The sequence below is a fragment of the Ranitomeya variabilis genome, chromosome 3 (assembly GCF_051348905.1).
Source record: "Ranitomeya variabilis isolate aRanVar5 chromosome 3, aRanVar5.hap1, whole genome shotgun sequence".
Taxonomy (NCBI): Eukaryota; Metazoa; Chordata; class Amphibia; order Anura; family Dendrobatidae; genus Ranitomeya; species Ranitomeya variabilis.
Window position 1 is genome coordinate 9,576,516 of NC_135234.1, and position 18,367 is coordinate 9,594,882.

Below are 18,367 nucleotides of genomic sequence, written 5' to 3' on the forward strand. Positions count from 1 at the left end.
ACATTCCTCTATAATAATATATTACAGGACAGTCAGCCATAATAATATATTACAGGACAGTCCTCTATAATAATATATTACAGGACAGTCAGCTATAATAATATATTACAGGACAATCACCTATAATAATATATTACAGGACAGTCACCTATAATAATATATTACAGGACATCCCCCTATAATAATACATTACAGGACAGTCCCCTATAATAATATATTACAGGACAGTCACCTATAATAATATATTACCGGACAGTCAGCTATAATAATATATTACCGGACAGTCCTCTATAATAATATATTACAGGACAGTCACCTATAATAATATATTACCGGACAGTCAGCTATAATAATATATTACCGGACAGTCAGCCATAATAATATATTACAGGACAGTCCTCTATAATAATATATTACAGGACAATCACCTATAATAATATATTACAGGACAGTCACCTATAATAATATATTACAGGACATCCCCCTATAATAATACATTACAGGACAGTCCCCTATAATAATATATTACAGGACAGTCACCTATAATAATATATTACCGGACAGTCAGCTATAATAATATATTACCGGACAGTCCTCTATAACAATATATTACAGGACAGTCACCTATAATAATATATTACCGGACAGTCAGCTATAATAATATATTACCGGACAGTCAGCCATAATAATATATTACAGGACAGTCCTCTATAATAATATATTACAGGACAATCACCTATAATAATATATTACAGGACAGTCACCTATAATAATATATTACAGGACATCCCCCTATAATAATACATTACAGGACAGTCCCCTATAATAATCTATTACAGGACAGTCCCCCATAATAATATATTACAGGACAGTCCCCTATAATAGTCTATTACAGGACAGTCCCCCATAATAATATATTACAGGACATCCCACTATAATAATACATTACAGGACAGTCCCCTATAATAAACTATTACAGGACAGTCCCCCATAATAATATATTACAGGACAATCACCTATAATAATATATTACAGGACAGTCCCCTATAATAATATATTACAGGACAGTCCCCTATGATAATACATTACAGGACATCCTCTATAATAATATATTACAGGACAGTCCCCTATAATAATCTATTACAGGACAGTCCCCTATAATAATCTATTACAGGACAGTCCTCTATAATAATATATTACAGGACAGTCACCTATAATAATATATTACAGGACAGTCCTCTATAATAATATATTACAGGACAGTCCTCTATAATAATATATTACAGGACAGTCCCCTATAATAATATATTACAGGACAGTCCCCTATAATAATACATTACAGGACATCCTCTATAATAATATATTACAGGACAGTCCCCTATAATAATATATTACAGAGCAGTCCCCTATAATAATATATTACAGGACAGTCCCCTATAATAATACATTACAGGACATCCTCTATAATAATATATTACAGGACAGTCCCCTATAATAATATATTACAGAGCAGTCCCCTATAATAATATATTACAGGACAGTCACCTATAATAATATATTACAGGACAGTCCTCTATAATAATATATTACAGAACAGTCCTCTATAATAATATATTACAGGACATCCCCCATAATAATATATTACAGGACAGTCACCTATAATAATATATTACAGGACATCCCCCATAATAATATATTACAGGACAGTCACCTATAATAATATATTACAGGACATCCCCCTATAATAATACATTACAGGACAGTCCCCTATAATAAACTATTACAGGACAGTCCCCCATAATAATATATTACAGGACAGTCCCCCATAATAATATATTACAGGACAGTCACCTATAATAACCACAACAGGAGGAAAAAAAAAAAGAGGAAAAAACCTCCAATAGTCTAGAGAAAACAGCACAGAAAAACAGGCAAAGGTGCTTTCCTGTCCAGGCCTCAAATCTACTGCAGTCTCATGGCGCAGCGGGCCAAGTAAAGATGGTGACTGCTCAGGTGCGGTAATACCGATGAGGCAGCCGGCCTGCAGTCAGGGATCGGCCGCTTGGCACCAGTGCAGATAGATCCTCCGCAGCAGCAGTGTTTGCACCGAGTCTGCACAGCATCTGGATCACAGCCTGTTAGTGACGCCCTGTGGCGGCTGCCCAGTGCTGACTGTACTGCGTCCGTGTGAACAGAGGCCACAGCTTACAAAGCCATCAGGGCATTGATTTGAGGCCTGGACAGGTGCGCACCTTTGCCAGTTTCTCTGTGGTGCTTTCTCTGGAATATTGGAGGTTTTTTCCTCCTCTTTTTCCTCCTGTTGTGGTTTTTGCTGTTAGACTAGGACTGGCAAGTGTGAGGACCGTGACGTGGGTTGCCAGCTTACGTATTGTGGCCGTAAAATTAACTAATACCTTACATATTTTTATATGTTCCTGTGCACTTTTTTTACTTTTACTTATTGAGGTGCAGTTGGGCCCTGATGGCTTTGTAAGCTGTGGCCTCTGTTCACACGGACGCAGTACAGTCAGCACTGGGCAGCCGCCACAGGGCATCACTAACAGGCTGTGATCCAGATGCTGTGCAGACTCGGTGCAAACACTGCTGCTGCGGAGGATTTATCTGCACTGGTGCCAAGCGGCCGATCCCTGACTGCAGGCCGGCTGTCTCATCGGTATTACCGCACCTGAGCAGTCGCCATCTTTACTTGGGCCGCTGCGCCATGAGACTGCAGTAAATTTGAGGCCTGGTCAGGTATGCACCTTTGCCTGTTTTTTTCTGTGGTGTAGTCCCCTATAATAATATATTACAGGACAGTCCCCTATAATAATATATTACAGGACAGTCCCCTATAATATATTACAGGACAGTCAGCTATAATAATATATTACAGGACAGTCCCCCATAATAATATATTACAGGACAGTCCCCTATAATAATATATTACAGGACAGTCCCCTATAATAATATATTACAGGACAGTCACCTATAATATATTACAGGACAGTCAGCTATAATAATATATTACAGGACAGTCCCCTATAATAATATATTACAGGACAGTCACCTATAATATATTACAGGACAGTCACCTATAATATATTACAGGGCAGTCACCTATAATAATATATTACAGGACAGTCGCCTATAATAAATAATATAATACAGGACAGTCGCCTATAACAATACACTAAAGGTCAGTCCCCTATAATAATATATTACAGGACAGTCCCCTATAATAATATATTACAGGAAAGTCCCCGATAATAATATATTACAGGACAGTCACCTATAATAATATATTACAGGACAGTCACATATAATATATTACAGGACAGTCCCCTATAATAATAGAATACAGGGCATCCTCCTATAATAAATTACAGGGCAATCACCTATAATAATATATAACAGGATAGTCCCCGATAATAATATATTACAGAGCAGGCACCTATAATAATATATTACAGGACAGTCCCCTATAATAATATTATACAGGACAGTCACCTATAATAATATATTACAGGACAGTCACCTATAGTAATATATTAGAGGACAGTCCCCTAGAATAATGTTACAGGACAGTCCCCTAAAATAATATAATACAGGACAGTCCCCTATAATAATATAAATTATATTATATAATACATGGCAGTCATCTATAATATATTACATGGCAGTCACTTATAATAATATAATACAGGACATCCTCCTATAGTAATGTTACCGGACAGTCCCCTATAATAATATATTACCGGACACTCCCCTATAATAATATAATACAGGACAGACCCCTATAATAATATAATACAGGACAGTCGCCTATAATAATATAATACAGGACAGTCGCCTATAATAATATAATACAGGACAGTCCCCTATAATAATATATTACAGGACATCCTCCTATAATAATGTTACCGGACACTCCCCTATAATAATATATTACAGGACATTCCCCTATAATAATATATTACAGGGCAGTCACCTATAATAATATATTACAGGACAGTCCCCTATAATAATATATTACAGGGCAGTCACCTATAATAATATAATACAGGACAGTCCTCTATAATAATGTTACAGGACATCTCCCTATAATAATATATTACAGGACAGTCAGCTATAATAATATATTACAGGACAGTCAGCTATAATAATATATTACAGGACAGTCAGCTATAATAATATATTACAAAGTCCCCTATAATAATATATTACAGGACAGTCCCCTATAACGATATATTATATGACAGTCCCCTATAATAATATATTACAGGACATTTCCCTATTATAATATATTACAGGACATTTCCCTATTATAATATATTACAGGACATTCTCCTATAATAATATGTTATAGGACAGTCACCTATAATAATATATTAAGGACAGTCGTCTGTAAGAATGTAATTCAGGACAGTCCCCTATAATAATACATTACAGAGCAGTCCCCTATAATGATATATTGCAGGACAGTCCCCTATAATAATATAATACATGGCAGTCATCTATAATAATATTACAGTCCCCTATAATGATATATTACAGGACAGTCCCCTATAATAATATATTACAGGACAGTCATCTATAATAATACATTACAGGACAGTCCCCTATTATAATATATTACAGAGCAGTCCCCTATAATAATATATTACAGAGCAATCACCTATAATAATATATAACAGGATAGTCCCCGATAATAATATATTACAGAGCAGGCACCTATAATAATATATTACAGGACAGTCACCCATAATAATATATTACAGGACATCCCCCTATAATAATACATTACAGAGCAGTCCCCTATAATAATGTTACATTAGAGTCCCCTATAATAATATATTACAGGACAGACCCCTATAATAATATATTACAGGACAGTCAGCTATAATAATATATTACAGGACAGTCACCTATAATAATATATTACAGGACAGTCAGCTATAATAATATATTACAGGACAGTCACCTATAATAATATATTACAGAGCAGTCCCCTATAATAATACATTACAGGACAGTCACTTATAATAATATATTACAGGACGGTCCGCTATAATAATATATTACAGAGCAGTCCCCTATAATAATATAATACAGGACAGTCCCCTATAATAATATATTACAGGACAGTCCCCTATAATAATATATTACAGGACAGTCCCCTATTATTATTATTATTATTATTATTATTTATTATTATAGTGCCATTTATTCCATGGCGCTATACATGTGAGGAGGGGTATACATAATAAAAACAAGTACAATAATCTTAAACAATACAAGTCATAACTGGTACAGTAGGAGAGGACCCTGCCCGCGAGGGCTCACAATCTACAAGGGATGGGGGAGGATACAGGAGGAGAGAGGACCCTGCCCGCGAGGGCTCACAATCTACAATAATAATATATTACAGGACAGTCACCTATAATAATACATTACAGGACAGTCCCCTATAATAATGTATTACAGGACAGTCACCTATAATAATGTATTACAGGACAGTCCCCTACAATAATATAATACAGGACAGTCCCCTATAATAATATATTACAGGACAGTCCCCTATAACGATATATTATATGACAGTCCCCTATAATAATATAATACAGGACAGTCCTCTATAATAATGTTACAGGTCAGTCACCTATAACAATATATTACAGGGCAGTCCCCTATAATAATATATCACAGGACAGTCCCCTATAATAATATATTACAGGACAGTCCCCTAGAATAATATATCACAGGACAACCTCCTATAATAATATGTTACAGGGCAGTCACCTATAATAATATATTACAGGGCAGTCACCTATAATAATATAATACAGGACAGTCCTCTATAATAATACATTACAGGATAGTCCCCTATAATATATTACAGGACAGTCACCTATAACAATATAATACAGAGCAGTCACATATAATAATATATTACAGGACAGTCCCCTATAATAATATATTACAGGACATTCCCCTATAATAATATATTACAGGGCAGTCACCTATAATAATATATTACAGGACAGTCCCCTAGAATAATGTTACAGGACAGTCACCTATAATAATATATTACAGGACAGTCACATATAATATATTACAGGACAGTCCCCTATAATAATATATTACAGGACAGTCCCCCATAATAATATATTACAGGACAGTCCCCTATAATAGTCTATTACAGGACAGTCCCCCATAATAATATATTACAGGACATCCCCCTATAATAATACATTACAGGACAGTCCCCTATAATAAACTATTACAGGACAGTCCCCCATAATAATATATTACAGGACAATCACCTATAATAATATATTACAGGACAGTCCCCTATAATAATATATTACAGGACAGTCCCCTATAATAATACATTACAGGACATCCTCTATAATAATATATTACAGGACAGTCCCCTATAATAATATATTACAGGACAGTCCTCTATAATAATATATTACAGGACAGTCACCTATAATAATATATTACAGGACAGTCATCTATAATAATATATTACAGGACAGTCCTCTATAATAATATATTACAGGACATCTCCCTATAATAATACATTACAGGACAGTCCCCTATAATAATATATTACAGGACAGTCCCCCATAATAATATATTACAGGACAGTCACCTATAATAATATATTACAGGACATCCCCCTATAATAATACATTACAGGACAGTCCCCTATAATAATCTATTACAGGACAGTCCCCCATAATAATATATTACAGGACAGTCCCCTATAATAGTCTATTACAGGACAGTCCCCCATAATAATATATTACAGGACATCCCCCTATAATAATACATTACAGGACAGTCCCCTATAATAAACTATTACAGGACAGTCCCCCATAATAATATATTACAGGACAGTCACCTATAATAATACGTTACAGGACAGTCCCCTATAATATTACATTACAGGACAGTCCGCTATAATAATATATTACAGGGCAGTCACATATAATAATATAATACAGGACAGTCCCCTATAATAATATATTACAGGACAGTCCCCTATAATAATATATTACAGGACAGTCCCCTATTATTATTATTATTATTATTTATTATTATAGCGCCATTTATTCCATGGCGCTTTACATGTGAGGAGGGGTATACATAATAAAAACAAGTACAATAATCTTAAACAATACAAGTCATAACTGGTACAGGAGGAGAGAGGACCCTGCCCGCGAGGGCTCACAATCTACAATAATAATATATTACAGGACAGTCACCTATAATAATACATTACAGGACAGTCCCCTATAATAATGTTTTACAGGACAGTCCCCTATAATAATGTATTACAGGACAGTCACCTATAATAATGTATTACAGGACAGTCCCCTACAATAATATAATACAGGACAGTCACCTATAATAATATAATACAGGACAGTCCTCTATAATAATGTTACAGGTCAGTCACCTATAACAATATATTACAGGGCAGTTACCTATAATAATATATTACAGGGCAGTCCCCTATAATAATATATCACAGGACAGTCCCCTATAATAATATATTACAGGACAGTCACCTATAATAATATATTACAGGACAGTCCCCTAGAATAATATATCACAGGACAACCTCCTATAATAATATGTTACAGGGCAGTCACCTATAATAATATATTACAGGGCAGTCACCTATAATAATATAATACAGGACAGTCCTCTATAATAATACATTACAGGATAGTCCCCTATAATATATTACAGGACAGTCACCTATAACAATATAATACAGAGCAGTCACATATAATAATATATTACAGGACTGTCCCCTATAATAATATAATACAGGACAGTCCCCTATAATAATATATTACAGGACATCCTCCTATAACAATATGTTACAGGAAATTCCCCTATAATAATATAAATTATAAATTATATTATATACTACATGGCAGTCATCTATAATATATTACAGGACACTCACCTATAATAATATATTACAGGACAGTCACATATAATATATTACAGGACATCCTCCTATAATAATATAATACAGGACATCCTCCTATAGTAATATTTTACAGCACATTCCCCTATAATAATATATTACCGGACACTCCCCATAATAATATAATACAGGACAGACCCCTATAGTAATACATTACAGAGCAGTCCCCTATAATAATATATTACAGGACAGTCCCCTATAACGATATATTATATGACAGTCCCCTATAATATTATATTACAGGGCAGTCACCTATAATAATATATTACAGGACAGTCCCCTATAACGATATATTATATGACAGTCCCCTATAATAATATATTACAGGACATCCTCCTATAATAATGTTACAGGTCAGTCACCTATAATAATATTTTATCGGACAGTCCCCTATAATAATATATTACAGAACATCCTCCTTTAATATGTTACAGGACATTTCCCTATTATAATATATTACAGGATATTTCCCTATTATAATATATTACAGGACAGTCCCCTATAATAATATGTTATAGGACATTTCCTTATTATAATATATTACAGGACAGTCCCCTATTAAAATATATTACAGGACATTCTCCTATAATAATATGTTATAGGACAGTCACCTATAATAATATATTACAGGACAGTCGTCTATAAGAATGTAATTCAGGACAGTGCCGTATAATACATTACAGAGCAGTCCCCTATAATAATATATTATAGAGCAGTCCCCTATAATAATATATTACAGGACAGTCCTCTATAATAATATAATATAGGACAGTCCCCTATAATACTATATTACAGGACAGTCCCGTATAATAATACAATATAGGACAGTCACCTATAATACTATATTACAGGACAGTCCCGTATAATAATACAATATAGGACAGTCCACTATAATAATATATTACAGGACAGTGCCGTATAATAATATATTACAGGACAGTGACTGATGGTGAAATAATAGCCGGTATTTCGCCTGTATAGACACATACACGGACCCCATACGGAGCGGTGCAGACCCTTACCCGCTGTCCTCTGCCCCCTGCAGCCGATGGGACTGATCGCATTTTCTTCCCTCTTTGGATTTTCCCTGCCCCGAATCAGACCCCCGAGCCCCCAATACAAACCCCGCTGCCCAGGGGCTGTGTCCCCCGTACTCCACGGGCAATGATCTAAGACCTGGAGGGACACAGCAGAGCCGTCCCGCATATACCGCGGAGTCCCATCTGACCGGACACACACAGATCCGATCACTGCATAATTATCAGCCAAGGAGGTGTTATATAGGGGCGCATCATATAACGGGGGAGATCCGTCAGCATGGAATCACTGGATCAGGCGGTCATTGATCAGGCGGTGATGCACGGAGGATGATCCATATATGCAGAAGAATATAGGGGTACAGTACCGGGGAGTGGTATACACGGGTCTAGTCCCTGGCAGCAGTATACAGAGACTATAGTGCCGGCTAATTACAAAGAGGAATAAATATACAAGGTAAGTTATAGAATATATGTATATTAATATTTTAGTGTATGTGTGTGTATATAACATACTGTAGTATATAGGGGTATAGTGTCAGCAAGTACTATATACAGATATAGTACCGGGTAGTAGTATATAGGGGTATAGTACTAGGTAGTAGTATGTAGGGATATATTGCCAGGCAGTATTATATAGGGGTATAGCATAAGGCAGAAATATATAGGGCTATAGTGCCAGCCAGAAGATGGGGATGTTCTGGGGGTACAGTACCAGGCAGTATATACAGTACCAGGCAGTATAGTTCTGGGGGTACAGTGCCAGGCAGTATAGTTTTGGGGGTACAGTAGCAGGCAGTATATACAGTGGCAGTTCTGGGGGTACACTACCAGGCAGTATATACAGTGGCAGTTCTGGGGGTACAGTACAAGGCAGTATATACAGTACCAGGCAGTATATATAGTGGCAGGCGGTCAGTACTGGGGGTACAGTACCAGGCAGTATATACAGTACCAGGCAGTATAGTTCTGGGGGTACAGTGCCAGGCAGTATAGTTTTGGGGGTACAGTAGCAGGCAGTATATACAGTGGCAGTTCTGGGGGTACACTACCAGGCAGTATATACAGTGGCAGTTCTGGGGGTACAGTACCAGGCAGTATATACAGTACAAGGCAGTATATACAGTGGCTGGAAGTTTATACAGTACCAGGCAGTATAGTTCTGGGGGTACAGTACCAGGCAGTATATATAGTGGCAGGCAGTATAGTTCTCGGGGTACAGTGGCAGGCAGTATATACAGTGGCAGTTCTGGGGGCACAGTACCAGGCAGTATATACAGTACCAGGCAGTATAGATCTGGGGGTACAGTGCCAGGCAGTATAGTTGTGGGGGTACAGTACCAGGCAGTATATACAGTGGCAGGCAGTATAGTTCTGGGGTTACAGTACCAGGCAGTATATACAGTGCCAGGCAGTATAGATCAGGGGGTACAGTACCAGGCAGTATATACAGTAGCAGGCAGTATAGTTCTGGGGGTACAGTGCCAGGCAGTATATATAGTTGCAGGCGGTCAGTACTGGGGGTACAGTACCAGGCAGTATAATTCTGGGGGTACAGTACCAGGCAGTATATACAGTGCCAGGCAGTATAATTCTGGGGGTACAGTACCAGGCAGTATATACAGTGCCAGGCAGTATAGATCAGGGGGTACAGTACCGGGCAGTATATACAGTAGCAGGAAGTATATACAGTGGCAGGCAGTATAGTTCTGGGGGTACAGTACCAGGCAGTATAGATCTGGGGGTACAGTGCCAGGCAGTATATACAGTAGCAGGCAGTATATGCAGTGGCAGTTCTGGGGGTACAGTACCAGGTAGTATATACAGTACCAGGCAGTTTATGCAGTGGCAGTTCTGGGGGTACAGTACCAGGTAGTATATACAGTACCAGGCAGTATATGCAGTGGCAGTTCTGGGGGTACAGTACCAGGCAGTATATACAGTAGCAGGCAGTATAGTTCTGGGGGTACAGTGCCAGGCAGTATATTCAGTGGCAGGCAGTATATACAGTACCAGGCAGTATACACATTGGCAGTTCTGGGGTAACACCAGAGGTGGTAATGAGCCTCTTGTCGGTCAGGGAGAGGAGGACAGTGCTGGTGTGTACGGGGGGCACATGCAGGTATGGGGGGCACATCCTGCCACTCTTACCAGGGTTGAGGTCCAGGCAGGCTCCCGCGTCCTCTCCGTCCCCCATGTCTCCCTGTGGGCTCAGTCCGTCCATGGAAAGATCCAGGCCCTTGTCAGGCTCCCAGTCCCGAAGTTTCCTTTTTTTGTGACCCCCGATTAGAGCCTCCACCGAGAATGCATGCGCCCTGGAGCTGAGCGTGACCCCCGGGCATCTCCTCCTGTCACTCATGGTCCTGCCCGCCGGAGCCCTACATGTGTCCTGCTGCCCCACTGACTGCTCAGCCCGCACTGCTGCAGGGTCCGCGGCTGGGAGGGTCCACACCCCCAAACCAATGACTGACAGCCCAGCCTGGATCCAAACCAATGACTGACAGCCCAGCCTGGATCCAAACCAATGACTGACAGCCCAGCCTGGATCCCCATGTGTCCGAGCAGTGCCCTCCCCCGCACACGGCATTAACCCCTGCAGCTCTACAGGCAGCAGGAGTCAGATCAGGACACCCCCACATGGAAGAAAGCTGCCATCCCGCAGAAGGACGGAGAAGCCCGCACTGCCCCTGTGCTGCCGAGAGATGTCTGCTGTCAGCAGTCACACAGGGGCCCCTGCAACTACTGAGGAGCGCCCCTCCTAACCTGCAGCATACACAGGGGCCCCTGCAACTACTGAGGAGCGCCCCTCCTAACCTGCAGCATACACAGGGGCCCCTGCAACTACTGAGGAGCGCCCCTCCTAACCTGCAGCATACACAGGGGCCCCTGCAACTACTGAGGAGCGCCCCTCCTAACCTGCAGCATACACAGGGGCCCCTGCAACTACTGAGGAGCGCCCCTCCTAACCTGCAGCATACACAGGGGCCCCTGCAACTACTGAGGAGCGCCCCTCCTAACCTGCAGCATACACAGGGGCCCCTGCAACTACTGAGGAGCGCCCCTCCTAACCTGCAGCATACACAGGGGCCCCTGCAACTACTGAGGAGCACCCCAATTCTCCTAACCTGCAGCATACACAGGGGCCCCTGCAACTACTGAGGAGCGCCCCTCCTAACCTGCAGCATACACAGGGGCCCCTGCAACTACTGAGGAGCACCCCTCCTAACCTGCAGCATACACAGGGGCCCCTGCAACTACTGAGGAGCACCCCAATTCTCCTAACCTGCAGCATACAGGAGGCCAGAGCTGGCAGATAACAGCGAGCAGTAGCTGCATGCACATACACCACAGTCAGTCCCTGGGAAGGGCAGAGTAAGAACAGCAGATTGCACTCGCCGGCCCTTCAGGCTATGTGCACACGCGGCGGATTACTCTGCAAATTTTCCAGACTGTTTATTTTGGTAAATCCGCAGGTAAACCTTTAGTCTCCTCCCCAGTAATGGTTGATAACAGGGAGTGATAGCTTGCAGTCTCCAGTCTTTCCTAATCTGTTCTCATACACATCACTGCTGAGATCACTCACACTGTAGCAATACATAAGAGATCTTGTGGATCACCCTCCATATGTAGATCCACATCAGCCATCCAGCGCGATCTCATCACATCTATGTCTGGACTGTCCTGCTCCGGGTGATCCTCTCCCTACACATCACTGCCTGCGAGAGGATCTGTCTCCTCCATACAGGTGAATCCACAGGTACAGAAGGGCAGCTCACCCCGGCCTCACCTGCGCCATCAGGGCGGCACAATGCAGGCATGGCACAGCTCTACATCCGCCGACAGATCTACCAGATCCCCTGCACCTGATCCTATCTATCCCATCTATAGATCTATCCAGAACCCCTGCACCTGATCCTATCTATCCCATCTACAGATCTATCCAGATCCCCTGCATCTGTTCCTATATACATCCGCCTACAGATCTATTGAGATCCCCTGCATCTGTTCCTATATGCATCCGCCTACAGATCTATCCAGATCCCCTGCATCTCTTCCTATATATCCCATCTATAGATCTATCCAGATCCCCTGCATCTCTTCCTATATATCCCATCTATAGATCTATCCAGATCTGTCTAAATCCCCTGCATCTGTTTCTATAGATCTGTATAGATCCCCTGCATCTGTTCCTATATACATCTCCTCTATAGATCTGTCAAGATCTCCTGCATCTGTTCCTATATACATCTCCTCTATAGATCTGTCTAGATCCCCTGTATCTGTTCCTATATATACGTTCTGTCTATAGATCTGTCTAGATCTCCTGCTTCTGTTCCTATACACATCCCCTCTATAGATCTGTCTAGATCCCCTGTATCTGTTCCTATATATACGTTCTGTCTATAGATCTGTCTAGGTCCCCTGCATCTGTTCCTATATACATTCTGTCTGTAGATCTGTCTAGATCCCCTGCATCTGTGCGTATAGATCTATCTAGATCTCCTGCATCTGTTCCTATATACGTCCCGTCTATAGATCTGTCTAGATCTCCTGCATCTGTTCCTACAGGGCCGGCCCGAGAGATTACGGTGCCCTAGGCGGAACTATTTTGTTGCGCCCCTACTACTTTTAACATACCTCCCAACTTTTGAAGATGGGAAAGAGGGACAAAGTTTGCGGCACGCCTCTGACCACACCCATTCATAACTAGCCACACCCATATCCACGTCCCAACCACACCCATTTAGCACTGCTGATCACACTGTTTCATAAAGAATAATTATAACCAGACAAATATGTCCACACAGTGCTCCATACTGTATAATGGCCACACATGATTCTCCATACTGTATAATAGCCACACATGATGCTCCATACTGTATAATGGCCACACATGATGCTCCATACTGTATAATGGCCACACATGATGCTCCATACTGTATAATGGCCACACATGATGCTCCATACTGTATAATGACCACACATGATGCTCCATACTGTATAATGACCGCACATGATGCTCCATACTGTATAATGACCACACATGATGCTCCATACTGTATAATGGCCACACATGATGCTCCATACTGTATAATAGCCACACATGATGCTCCATACTGTATAATGGCCACACATGATGCTCCATACTGTATAATGGCCACACATGATGCTCCATACTGTATAATGGCCGCACATGATGCTCCATACTGTATAATGACCACACATGATGCTCCATACTGTATAATGATCGCACATGATGCTCCATACTGTATAATGACCACACATGATGCTCCATACTGTATAATGGCCACACATGATGCTCCATACTGTATAATGGCCACACATGATGCTCCATACTGTATAATAGCCACACATGATGCTCCATACTGTATAATGGCCACACATGATGCTCCATACTGTATAATGGCCACACATGATGCTCCATACTGTATAATGGCCACACATGATGCTCCATACTGTATAATGACCACACATGATGCTCCATACTGTATAATGACCGCACATGATGCTCCATACTGTATAATGACCACACATGATGCTCCATACTGTATAATGACCACACATGATGCTCCATACTGTATAATGGCCCCACATGATGCTCCATACTGTATAATGGCCCCACATGATGCTCCATACTGTATAATGACCGCACATGATGCTCCATACTGTATAATGGCCCCACATGATGCTCCATACTGTATAATGACCACACATGATGCTCCATACTGTATAATGGCCACACATGATGCTCCATACTGTATAATGGCTACACATGATGCTCCATACTGTATAATGGCCACACATGATGCTCCATACTGTATAATGACCGCACATGATGCTCCATACTGTATAATAGCCACACATGATGCTCCATACTGTATAATAGCCACACATGATGCTCCATACTGTATAATGGCCACACATGATGCTCCATACTGTATAATGGCCACACATGATGCTCCATACTGTATAATGGCCACACATGATGCTCCATACTGTATAATGACCACACATGATGCTCCATACTGTATAATGACCGCACATGATGCTCCATACTGTATAATGACCACACATGATGCTCCATACTGTATAATGACCACACATGATGCTCCATACTGTATAATGGCCACACATGATGCTCCATACTGTATAATGGCCCCACATGATGCTCCATACTGTATAATGACCGCACATGATGCTCCATACTGTATAATGGCCCCACATGATGCTCCATACTGTATAATGACCACACATGATGCTCCATACTGTATAATGGCCACACATGATGCTCCATACTGTATAATGGCCACACATGATGCTCCATACTGTATAATGGCCACACATGATGCTCCATACTGTATAATGACCGCACATGATGCTCCATACTGTATAATGACCACACATGATGCTCCATACTGTATAATGACCACACATGATGCTCCATACTGTATAATGGCCACACATGATGCTCCATACTGTATAATGGCCACACATGATGCTCCATACTGTATAATGGCCACACATGATGCTCCATACTGTATAATGACCACACATGATGCTCCATACTGTATAATGACCGCACATGATGCTCCATACTGTATAATGACCACACATGATGCTCCATACTGTATAATGACCACACATGATGCTCCATACTGTATAATGGCCACACATGATGCTCCATACTGTATAATGGCCCCACATGATGCTCCATACTGTATAATGACCGCACATGATGCTCCATACTGTATAATGGCCCCACATGATGCTCCATACTGTATAATGGCCACACATGATGCTCCATACTGTATAATGGCCACACATGATGCTCCATACTGTATAATGGCCCCACATGATGCTCCATACTGTATAATGGCCCCACATGATGCTCCATACTGTATAATGACCGCACATGATGCTCCATACTGTATAATGGCCCCACATGATGCTCCATACTGTATAATGACCACACATGATGCTCCATACTGTATAATGGCCACACATGATGCTCCATACTGTATAATGGCCCCACATGATGCTCCATACTGTATGATGGCCCCACATGATGCTCCATACTGTATAATGGCCACACATGATGCTCCATACTGTATAATGACCGCACATGATGCTCCATACTGTATAATGACCGCACATGATGCTCCATACTGTATAATGACCACACATGATGCTCCATACTGTATAATGACCGCACATGATGCTCCATACTGTATAATGACCGCACATGATGCTCCATACTGTATATTGGCCGCACATGATACTTCGTACTGTATAATGGCCACACATAGCTACTCCTACACACGCGGCTGCGCTCTGTACACACGCACTCCGCTCCATACACCTTGTACACACGTGGCTCCGCTCCGTACACCTCGTACACATTTAGCTCCGCTCCATACACCTCATACACACACGGCTCCCCTCCATACACCTCATACACACTCGGCTCCGCTCCATACACCTCATACACACACGACTCCGCTCCGTACACCTCATACACACGGCTCTGCTCCGTACACCTCATACACACACGGCTCTTCTCCATACACCTCATACACATTCAGCTCCGCTCCGTACACCTCATACACATTCAGCTCCGCTCCATACACCTTTTGCCTTTTGAAAAGATTTTTTATAATTTTTTATATTTTTTTCTCTGGCGCCCCCTTAAGGTCGGCACCCTAGGTGGCCGCTTAGTTCGCCTATACGTTCGGGCCGGCCCTGTGTTCCTATATACATTCCCTCTATAGATCTGTCTAGATCTCCTGCATCTGTTTATATACACATCCCCCTCTATAGATCTGTCTAGATCCCCTGCATCTGTTCCTATATACATCCCCTCTATAGATCTGTCTAGATCTCCTGTATCTGTTCCTATATTCGTCCCGTCTATAGATCTGTCTAGATCCCCTGCATCTGTTCCTATATACGTCCCGTCTATAGAGCTGTATAGATCCCCTGCATTTGTTCCTTTATACGTCCCGTCTATAGATCTGTCTAGATCCCCTGCATCTGTTCCTATATACATCCCGTGTATAGATCTGTCTAGATCCCCTGCAACTGTTGCTACATACATCCCCTCTATAGATTTTTCTTGATCTCCTGCATCTGTTTCTATATACATCCCCTCTATAGATCTGTCTAGATCCCCTGCATCTGTTCCTATATACATCCCGTGTATAGATCTGTCTAGATCCCCTGCAACTGTTGCTACATACATCCCCTCTATAGATTTTTCTTGATCTCCTGCATCTGTTTCTATATACATCCCCTCTATAGATCTGTCTAGATCCCCTGTATCTGTTCCTATATACATCCCCTCTATAGATCTGTCTAGATCTCCTGTATCTGTTCCTATATACATCCCCTCTATAGATCTGTCTAGATCTCCTGTATCTGTTCCTATATACATCCCCTCTATAGATCTGTCTAGATCTCCTGCATCTGTTTCTATATACATCCCCTCTATAGATCTGTCTAGATCTCCTGTATCTGTTCCTATATACATCCCCTCTATAGATCTGTCTAGATCTCCTGTATCTGTTCCTATATACATCCCCTCTATAGATCTGTCTAGATCTCCTGCATCTGTTTCTATATACATCCCCTCTATAGATCTGTCTAGATCCCCTGTATCTGTTCCTATATACATCCCCTCTATAGATCTGTCTAGATCTCCTGTATCTGTTCCTATATACATCCCCTCTATAGATCTGTCTAGATCTCCTGTATCTGTTCCTATATACATCCCCTCTATAGATCTGTCTAGATCTCCTGCATCTGTTTCTATATACATCCCCTCTATAGATCTGTCTAGATCTCCTGTATCTGTTCCTATATACATCCCCTCTATAGATCTGTCTAGATCTCCTGTATCTGTTCCTATATACATCCCCTCTATAGATCTGTCTAGATCTCCTGCATCTGTTTCTATATACATCCCCTCTATAGATCTGTCTAGATCTCCTGTATCTGTTCCTATATACATCCCCTCTATAGATCTGTCTAGATCTCTTGCATCTGTTCTTATAAACGTCCCCTCTATAGATTTTTCTTGATCTCCTGCATCTGTTCCTATAGATCTGTCTGGTTTCTCTTCCTTGATCCATCTTCACATCTATAGGTTTCAGCTGAATGATCTTCCTCGATCTCCCTGTATACCCGGGGTCGCCTATTCTCTGTGGATTCCTCGCGCTTCTGCGACAGTTCTGGCTCGAGTAGGAAATGGCGCAATTATTGCTGAAAGCTGAGAGCATTACCGCGACAATCAGCGGCTGGG

General features: G+C 41.1%; 1 protein-coding gene across 1 annotated transcript in view; it reads right to left on the reverse strand.

Annotated features, from left to right (window-relative positions):
- The window catches only part of TBX15 (T-box transcription factor 15), a 161,569-nt gene extending 150,094 nt beyond the window's left edge, over positions 1-11,475 (reverse strand). The window contains exon 1 of the mRNA XM_077293608.1: positions 11,200-11,475. Within this exon, the coding sequence (XP_077149723.1) occupies positions 11,200-11,407 (208 nt within the window). The 5' untranslated portion in view covers positions 11,408-11,475. The remainder of the gene's footprint in view (positions 1-11,199) is intronic.
- Positions 11,476-18,367: the final 6,892 nt, after the last annotated feature.